Source organism: Trachymyrmex septentrionalis, unplaced genomic scaffold (genome assembly GCF_001594115.1).
Source record: "Trachymyrmex septentrionalis isolate Tsep2-gDNA-1 unplaced genomic scaffold, Tsep1.0 scaffold7, whole genome shotgun sequence".
Classification (NCBI taxonomy): Eukaryota; Metazoa; Arthropoda; class Insecta; order Hymenoptera; family Formicidae; genus Trachymyrmex; species Trachymyrmex septentrionalis.
This window is the reverse complement of record NW_017305884.1, coordinates 2727917-2738218: the sequence shown is the minus strand read 5'-3', so window position 1 is coordinate 2738218 and position 10302 is coordinate 2727917. Positions and strand designations below refer to the sequence as shown.

Sequence of the window (10302 nt, the reverse complement as noted above, 5' to 3'; positions counted from 1 at the left end):
CAAAGTGACACGAGTGTGTCGCGCTATCTTTATTGTTGCTTTATTGCCGCTGAATATCAAGAAAGATAAAATGATAATAAAAGGTGAATAAGAGCTAAGAGCCGACGTTAGTTGACTCTCGCGATTGCTGATGTTTAATGTCTTTCAAATTTTAACAAACGTTTCGTCCTTAAACTAGGACCTCTTTCAATGTTAATACATAAAGACAAGTCCTACCTTGCATAATAAGTGAAATATTAAACAGATTTGAATATTACAAATTAAAGTTCTTCGAAATATCCGGCGAATACAGTTTTCGCTGTCATTTCTTCGTTGATCAAATTTATTTCAATGGATATCAATTGTGATATTAATGATCGGAAAGATGGAATGTTTGTGATTTGTGTTACCGGATGGAAACCCTTTGCGACTGTAAAACAGCCTGCGTATTAATTTCTGTAATATTTTTGGCACTACATTTAAGATAATTCCTAAGCGAAGCACAAGTTATCGTAACATCAAAATAATGTCAAAATACTTGCTTTGATTATTAAAAGTCACTTTTAAATCAATCACGACTCGTTTCGACGTCATTTTGATGTTATTATGACTTCGTTTGAGCTAATATTGTATATAAAACTACATTTGTCGGTTTTTTCCGTAAAAAATCGCTCATTAGACATTGCAATGCTAATTAGAAAGGAATCCCCCGTAATTTTATTAAAATAAAAACGAAATTGAAAAAAATAAGTCTAAAAGTTTGCTTTTTGAAATAAATGACTGTCCTTTGCATTAAAGAATATATGGTCACCATAAAATAATCCTTTTCATTATTCAGTTTCAAAGCGAACGTCTCATTAATGTGTATCGAAATCGCGTAAATATAAGTTTCCGTCTTCAAGAAGGAATCGTCGAATCCTGAAAATAAAAGTTTTTTTTATTCGGAATCTCATCGCCTTTCATCGCCACGAATTGAAATGAGGCGCCTGAAAACGCGACTTCGCTGCACCTCGAAGGACTTCCAGAAATTTTTTGGACGATATATACCATCGAACTTCCGTTCGTTGGAACAGACTCGCGTCTCTATTTGTGTCACGTTTCGGGTCCGCTTTGAGAAAGATAAGAAGTTTACTGAAAGGAGTTGTGTGTGTGGAGGGGGAGGGGAATGAATTACAAAAGTGCGCTCGTCGTCGAGTGTGTGAAACGACCGAGGCTGCTAGTCGGAATTATTAATGCACTTTCTCGGCCGTGCGATGAACTAGATTCGCTCGAGCATTCCCTGCAGAGGGATTGTTAATGCAAAACTCGCGTTTATTACGTTTGGGCATGGAAGAAGCGGCCTTAATTATGTAATACAACGAGCGCCTCTCGTTCTCGCTTCTTTCAGAGAACACGACTTCGTTCTCGATTTTCCCCTCCGCCTGTACGAAGAGAATTAATACACGTTTTGAAATCTAAAGTCAAATGCCTCCCCCTCCCCACCCCCCCATCGGCATTTTTCCATTAATTACTCCGTTGACTTGGAGCGTAAAAGCGATATTGCGGTTACTCATTCGACAATCTTTAAGCGCTGTTAATTTCTGCGTTATAACGGCATTACGCAAAACAGCGAGGACTCCTGCATTCTCCTTCGACGTTGCCCGCCCATTTATTTCTAAAAGAAAGGGGAAAAAAAAAAAGAACCATAATACATAATCGTCGTTGCATACGCGGAACCAGTTCCGAACCAGTGCGGGTTAATTTCGGCGCCGCGAGCTGCACAAAGCGCCGGGGAGAACGTCGTTGCATTATTTCGGATAAATCGCCTCATAACGAGGCGTGAAACGAAGACCGAAAGGTTCGACGGCGCAAAACCACTTGTCACGGTTTATTCGACTTAAATAAAGCGGCACCTTAATCAAGATCTTCGATCGGTCTTCGTGCGGTAATTAGCGATGGAACCGCGCGCGTCGATCTAACGGACGGCGAGTCCGCTTCGGTTTTTGCGTGATTTAATACACGGCTCGGTGTCTCTCTTATTTTTATATGCGATATCTACCGCTCCGATATCTACCGCTACGCGATGCTAATCCACGTCGGCAATAAGTGCCCGCGCACGTGTACGGTAATCGGTTTGCGTGTAATAAAGGTCGGATCGCGTGACGCAACCGATTCCGGAAAGCACGAAGATTTTTTTTTCATCTTTTAAATTTTTTTGTTGTTTTGTTGATAACCACATAATCGTCTTTGCATGAATGATTCGAGGAACAGATGAAGTAAACCACCAAATATTTTTTCCTTCTCTTTCGTTCCAAAAAAAAAAAAAAAAAAAAAAAAAGATGCTAATGAACCTACGTCCTCGAGATGAATCGAGTGGAGGACATTCAGTCAGGCTGAAAATTGCCTATAATCTAACGGTGCTTTCCAGCAAGTGTACTCTAAGAAAAATTTCTGATTAAAAATAAACCAACCGGAAGATTCTGATCGTGTCAGTTAGATGTCTGGCCGTCACAATTGAACATCTGATGAATTATTTCGACTAGAATCTGATTGATGTGATCAGAATTTGTTGAAAATAATTTTTATTGATGATTCTTATTTATATACGATTTTATAGATATGAAGTTTTTTAATTAGTGACCAGAAGTTTTATTCGAAAAGAGTAGTATTCTTATGGGGATGATAAAGTAATCTGTATTATCGGTTTAATAGGACTTACACACACGACTTATGTGTCATTGACATGACACGCTATTACATCAATATCGCGTACACATACAAATTTTCTGACTAATCAGTGTTTTATATTAGATATCTAATTCTAAGAACACAACACTATTTATATAATCATTATAATTTCTAGTCCAAACCAAGATTGTCTTATACGTACATTGAGAAAGAAATATCCTAAATTTCAATAAATGTTCATTTGAATAGTACCAACTTTATGTTTATTAAACATAAAAATATATTTATTCGGTATAAAAAACATTAATTTGAGTCAACAATTACTTCTTTTAATTAAGTATATACTTATTTATCGTAAGTAAATATTTAGTTGGCAGTATTCAAATAAATATTTATTTAAATTTAGGCCATTTTTTTTCAGTGTATAAAGTATAAGACTTGTATATAAAGCAAATATTGTTGCGAGTCGATGTAGAAGTCGATAAGACTGAGTTTTTCCAACTTTTTTCCGTTTTTTTTTTTTTTTTTTCCTTATACATATAAAGTCGACCGGTTTTGACTACATTATCGTTTATACTTTAATTGTAGAGAAGAATTTTTTAATCTGTATTTAAAGGCAATTAGAAAAATACTTATTTGAAAAATAATCAGTATAGATGACTGTAAGATCAACGTAAAAGAATACTTGTAATCATAAGCAAAAGACATAACATAATATAGTGATTATTTCATCTTTATTTAACATTGACAAACGGATGTAATGATTCACTGTATTGTACACTGTGTCCTGTGTGCATATGCAATTTTTTTTTGTCTTGCTGGAAAACACTCCAAAGTTGTTTTCACAGAAGCAACGAGAAACTTTTTATTGCTTACTGAATTGTCAGTGAATGTTTCCAAATTCCAAGAGCATTTTCTTTCGATTGGAAACACACGATAAACAGCAACTTTTATCTCTGGCAGAAATATTGAGAAACGTCATGAAACTTTCGACAACTTTTTCAAGAAACATTGCACGTCGACAAGAAGTTTCTCAGTTGTTGCTTCAGTGAGAACACAGCTTTACATAAATCTCTTTGAGCGTGATCTTGTTTGTTATTCGTAAACATACAGTTTATTTCTCCACGTAAAGTTGGAGCGCGTTTCACTTGCAAGTGAACTTGATGCGTATCGCGTCGTTTCAGTTTAGCTTATTTCATTCTGCAACTTTCGTGTTCCCTCGATAAATCGGTAATTACGGATATTTTCTTTTGTCTTTCAATAATTTCGGACATATCCTTTCAAACGAGAATGAGAGTACGTGCATACTTAAGTTTGTCTTAGACGTAGGATAAGACAAAAAAATTAATAACTTGTCATAAAAGACTTAAGTGATTATGTCTATTGTGACTATTGTGATTCACCAATTCGCTTATTGCTTACGTTTTATTAATTAAATTTTTTTTGCCATGATTGCCTTTAATATAACTTTTTCTTCGCTTTAACGTCCACGTCCAATGTCCATTTCTATCAATGTCAATCAATCTATCAATTAACTAATCCCGGTTCTTTTTGCTCTTCATTTTTTTTTTTAATCTCTAGAGCAGGAAAAAGATGAAGAATTGGTCGAATCGGGATTAAAATTAAACTACGTCGATAAAAATGGACAATGATTGTAAGATAGATATTTCATTCTCTGCCATCAGTTGTGTGACTGTACACATCCGTACATTTCCCGTTAAATTTACTCGAAACTAGATTGTCAGAACATGCAAATATCTGTCGGTTTCGAAACTTCCCGACACGACAGTCAGCCGGCAACTCGGGCAACGTTTGAACGGTGGAACTCGAGAGCAAAAAGCTCGCGAGACGATGCTATCTGTAACGTGAGAAAATGGGTTTTCCCTATTAACTGATCTTGTTACGTGGCACGTGTGAATGCACATTCATTGTTACCGCAGAACACCGAAGCTGGTATCGAAGGTATTAATAAATAGGTCGCGATCGTCGGCCGACAGCTGAGGAATTGGTATACCTATCGCATTTCTCGATTCCGGTACGGTGTGTGTTATTATTAGCAATGTGTGTAATAACAGTTCGCTTTGTTATTGGACTATCGATTGTTGGCAGTAATGCCAGGTATGTGTGAATTCGCGTTCGTAAGTTGTCTGAGAACATTGAACTGATTCCATGGAGAAGTCAACCGGCATCTTTCACACGGCCTGAATTGTTATCGTCTTCGATTTCCCCGCAGTGTTTCTTAACGACACATCGATAATTTCGAAGTAATTACAAACATTTCGCCAATGCAAACTCTGAAAAATTAATCCAGATAAACAAGCAGGCGATAAAACGTAAGCAGTAAGCGAATTGGTCAACTACATAACAACATAGAGAATGTAAGATAATAATCTTACGTTCTCTACTTTGGATTGACCAATTTGCTTACTGCGCTTACGTCTCATCGCCTAAAGCGACGTTTACAATGACATTTTAAGGCGTATAACTTAATCTTTTAAGCCTCAATCCGTAAGAAATCGATCATTTGCAGTCGAATGTGAGGAGAATCGTCGACTATGATTGATCGGTTTAATTTTTTTACGGTTTAAGGTTTAAAATTTAAATTTGACGCCTCAAAATCACACTGTAGACGCAGCTTTAGAGCGGAAGCAGCACAATCTTGCGTAATACATAAGAAAATGATTCAATCAAGAAGTCCTTCCTTTTCTTCCTTTTTGTGAAATAAAAAAAACCTAGTTAATTCTTTTATGCCTTATGCAAGAAATTTCTGTTCCTGCTCTTGTGTTTTTTTATGCGCTATGGGCCTTGGACAACGTTAATTACTGCGAGAAGACGGAACAATTGTCATTGTTGGGTTTTAAGTGTAGTAACATGGGAATTGAAGTTTATTAGTGGTTTAAGTGCAAGCAAAACTCCTCGAGTAACACGGCAAATTCTTGATACGTACGTTCTCACCGGAGAAGAAGGAGTCTTTATCGCAGTAAACGCACCTGGATATTACAGAATTTCTTAATGTAAGAGCGCGTGCGTGCGTGCGTATGCAAAGAATGCTCGGGAAATACATAATACGACGCTTGCGAGAAAGGCAAGAGTAAACATTAGGAACTCTTGCGCCGACAATTTCGAAATCCGACAAAGAAATACGAGATAGTCTAGAGAGTACATATATTATAGTTCGGTAAGTGCCGCTTACCGTTTGCCACAAATTGCCAGGTTTACGCCACAATAATTCCAATCGTTTTTCCCTGAATGGTTTATTAAGTTTTTTTTTTTGATATCACGACGACGCGATTTATCAATTGGGGATGAATTGCATTCTTCGAAAAATTATCGAGATATTGCAATATTAGGGAAAGCGGAAAGAAATAAGTAAATTCGCGTTCTATGCTAATCAATTTAATCGATAAAGTAATTTTGCAAACATTTTAATTGTAGCTAGTTAAAGTTAATTACGCTAATTATAACTGTTGAAAATAAATAATGCTGTTAAAAATTGATAGCATTTGAAGCCGCTATAACTCTCGGGTTATTGTCTTCTATTACGAATATTATATGAATCTGCGAAACGAAATCCACGGTATCAATTAATCCTCGCTAAATCCGCGCATCCGACGCGCTCGATTAGATGATCTAATGAGTAGCTCGCGCGGAGCGGCGAATTAATAAGGCACGCTCGCAGGAATCCAATTAGGATATGGAAATTAATGAATTCGATGCGAAGTGGCTCTGGCAGGAAAAGAAAACAATTGAAGACTTTCACCGCACGTACATCGCTCGCACGTACGCCGGTTTTCCCACAATATATCGAGACTTTTACACTTTACGTGATTTCCGATACTCATTAGCGGAAATTCCTTGACGAGTTCGAAGGAGTTGTAAATTTGAACATTTGTGCTACTGGTTACGTAAGTAGTTTAGATAAATCGGCTAATTGCGCGCAATAAACTGGCTCTTTATCGCATCCTCGAAAAAAATATCGTCGTAGCATCTAAGAATTTCATTTTACGATTGATTATTTATCTTTCATCGCTCTGATTAAAAGTCGAAGAACGTTTACGAAATCTTTAAAAAGCGTGTAATTAGGTGAAATTAATGTGAATGTCGCAAATTATTAAATTATTTTAATGTAAATATTTTCAAATTATTCATTTAATTACGGCGATATTATTCCAAGGTTGATATTTACAGTGTCTTCTGAAAGGGGAAAAAAAAAAAGATTATTATAGTGTGATCGAAGATAGAGGCGAAAAAAACGTTCGCAACTGGTTTATTAAGATGACGATGACGCTGGCGAAATGTCAACGTCGTTATAATTCTACTGCGACATGTGGAGGAATTTATCCTTGCTGTGCTCGCTAAAATATCGTATACGTCGGTCACGATGAACGACGCCGACGTGTTAATACCGAGCGGGCATCGTTGCCTACGTCGGGGATTAAAGAAGTATCCCAGTATCGATAAGAAATTGTGGGATGCGAGCAGCAGATGGATACTGCAATGGGATAATATAGTGAAGCATCCGGGTGCGAGGGCGAGAGGATGTCACTGCGACATCCACAAGCCGCCTTGGCTGTATCCAGATTTAGGTATATGAATTACTTCTGCCACACGAAAGGACGGTCATCGACATAAAGCGATTATATAATATTAATTGACACAAATATTTTTAAAATGGTGATGTCAATAATTATTCCAAGTATGTGCTGAAAGCCTACGTTACATTTTGTAACAAAATAAAACATATTGATTTAAAATCCCAAGTTAAATTATAGAATATAATAAAATATAATTTTCTGTAGATATCATTTTGCTTCTGAATATTTTATCTCTTCTTTTAAAAAGTCTGCAATTTCGAAATCTTCTAATTTATTTTCAGAACTAATAAGAAAGATGTATCAAGTCGCGATTATGACAGTTTGTTTTTTGTTTTTTTTTCAGTTGGCAAAGATACCGACGAACTTGATCGAGCAGCGGTAAGTATCGAATCCGAAAAATCAGCTTCATTACATATTTATAAATAGAAATAACGTTTTGAAAAAAAAATTACTTGTCTATTGCAGATCAAATCGGCTCCCGTTAAAAGGCTTAATATGCCTCCGAAAAGAGGTCAATTTGGGCCTGCTAGAACACCATCCTCTGCCTTAGGTATATTCAAATATTATCAAATTTTATCTTACATGTAATGTCAATTATTATTACAACTTATATCACAAATCTAATGTTCTTAATTTTAATTCTTATTTATTTTTTTTCTTTTTTGGAAGCATGATATATGGCAAAAGTAACATTAAAGCAAGTTTCTCTAAAATCGTTTTCGTTAGTAGCTGTTTATGCAAATATTTTAAGTAGCAATATATATTAATATTCGTGGAACGAGTGATTTTTAATTTATAAAACTTGTTAGACGTATTTAGGTAGACTGTAAATATTAAACATGGATATATTTTCAAATTATATTGAAACGATGATAGCAGTGCTAGTTTATGTCGTACAAATCAAAAAAAGCTTTTTATGTAACCAATTGTGTCGTGTATCTTACCCTGAGATGTGTCTCTTCGTCTTCCACTCGAAATATATATGAATGTCATGACTCAGTGTTGACTCGAATATCATAGAAGCACCCGGTCTGCAAATGAAGCGCACGCGGGAAATATGTACCGTAATCCTTACTTACGCTTAGTTTTAACCGCAATGCGGCTTTACTTTTGCATTTTGTTAACAATACATTGTCAGAGAAACTCGCCAACAAAAGGTCAACGAATGTTGACGTTTCGATGACGAGGATATGCTAACTGTTCGCTTGCATGAAACAGCTCCTTCTGGTACTTCATCCTATACAGTCCCAAGGGCAGCGACCATCAAAAGAACTCAATCAGTAAGATCGACATCAGGTATATCAAAATTCTACTATTGGCAATTACTATTTTAGAAAATATTTTGGAAAGTCCGAAGATGTTTTTGATCGGAAGAAAATGATTACATAGATAATCGATGCAATTCAGAATCTTAGATGCGAATAAATTCTGCAACGCAGAATTTTACCAATAAATTATCAATTCCTTAGAATAATAAATACCCTCTGTGTTATTGCTTTTTAATCAACCATATGCTTCTCATTTATAATTTTTGACATGTAACTACATACAGTGCTTATTTATTACATGCAGTCATATTTTTTGTTTATCTATAATGCATTTCGCGACCGCTTATTCACAGCAATTTATAGCAATTTATAGCAATCTATGTAATTTAGAATTAGTTTCATAATCATTCACAATTTCTGAACGTGCAAAGAAACGTGCAAAGAATGAAAAGTATAGTTCTTTAGCGCACATATGTATTTCCGTATCGAAGCGAATATAAAGAAAAATAAACTATCATTACTTGTATTCAGCGCAAGCCGGAGCCGTTGACGAAGAATGCTTTATTACTTCATTCGAGGACGTACCTACCGTTAATCTATTCTCAGCGAAGGATCTCGAAGAACAGATGAAGAGTATCAGGGATACTGTGGGCGACGATAAAAAGGATTGGAAACAAAGAATGGATAGCGTATGTATCGCGAGAAAATAAGATTATCTTTCTTCGTGGCTTTCTTCTTGACGATATTTTTTATCCGTTGTCTTCCTGCTTTTTCAGATGAGAAAGTTAAGAGCCATTGTACTCGCAGGTGGCACTAATTATGAAAATTTCCACGAGTGCCTAAAGAGCATACAGCGACCGTTCGAACAGGCCTGCACCGACCTTAGGTCCCAAGTAGCGCGAGAAGCATGTATAACTCTCGCTTTTCTGAGTCAGAGCCTGAAGACCAAATTCGCCAGTTTTGGCGAGGCGGTTTTGCTCACGTTAATGAACCTCATACAGAACAGTGCCAAGGTAAGTCTCACGGAATGCTAGATCGCTGCTACATTTAGATACAATTATTGTCTAAATTACTGTATCGAGTCTAATTGCACATCTTTACGACGAACGTCATACCTCGTAGAGTTTCACGTCGTTCGCGTGTCCGTTAGTTTTTATGTAATTTCCATAAGAGGTAAGAATTTAATTACTCTTGCCATTTTCAACTAGGTCATAGCGACAGCCGGAGCGGTGGCAGTTCGGTTTATCCTTCAAAATACCCACTGTACTCGATATGTGCCTATCATTATATCATGCGTGAGCAACAAGAGCAGAGATATTCGTAGGGCGTCTTGGGAATATTTGGCTTTAATCCTGCAGACCTGGCCTACGCAGATATTGCAGAAGCATATAACAATATTGCCGGATGCACTTAAAAAGGGCATCGCGGATTCTGACGCAGAAGCACGAGTCTTCGCCAGGAAGTGAGTTCCTTTGTAGTTCGGATTCTAATGATGCCTGCCTTCATTTTAGATCAATTTAATAATTAATTTTATCATTTTTTATAGATCATACTGGGCATTTAAAAATCACTTTCCAGAGCAGGCTGAGATACTACTTAATAACTTGGACGCGACGTATAAACGCTCCTTGATGTCTCTTAGCAATAGTGGTAGTAGTAACAGCTTAAATGTCATGGCTAATATGAGATCGTCGAGCGTTAGTCCACGTACAGCCAGACCCGTGATGAGCGCGGCAGGTAAAGTAACTTTCTGCTTGTTTATTACCGCGATAAAACGTTCCATTAAAACGGGA

The 10302-nt window shown here is 36.6% G+C and overlaps 1 protein-coding gene across 7 annotated transcripts in view; it reads left to right on the top strand.

Annotated features, from left to right (window-relative positions):
* LOC108753575 (CLIP-associating protein 1-A) overlaps nucleotides 1-10302 on the top strand; it is a 46011-nt gene that overhangs the window by 26717 nt on the left and 8992 nt on the right. For 4 of the 7 annotated variants that reach the window (XM_018495273.1, XM_018495272.1, XM_018495275.1 and 1 more), the window contains exons 6-12: nucleotides 7585-7619; nucleotides 7707-7791; nucleotides 8460-8537; nucleotides 9041-9198; nucleotides 9286-9522; nucleotides 9718-9971; nucleotides 10056-10246. In XM_018495273.1, the coding sequence (XP_018350775.1) occupies nucleotides 7585-7619; nucleotides 7707-7791; nucleotides 8460-8537; nucleotides 9041-9198; nucleotides 9286-9522; nucleotides 9718-9971; nucleotides 10056-10246 (1038 nt within the window). Of the gene's footprint in view, nucleotides 1-6834; nucleotides 7233-7584; nucleotides 7620-7706; nucleotides 7792-8459; nucleotides 8538-9040; nucleotides 9199-9285; nucleotides 9523-9717; nucleotides 9972-10055; nucleotides 10247-10302 lie in introns of those variants that run through there. The other 3 variants (XM_018495277.1, XM_018495278.1, XM_018495274.1) reach the window with 3 other exon arrangements.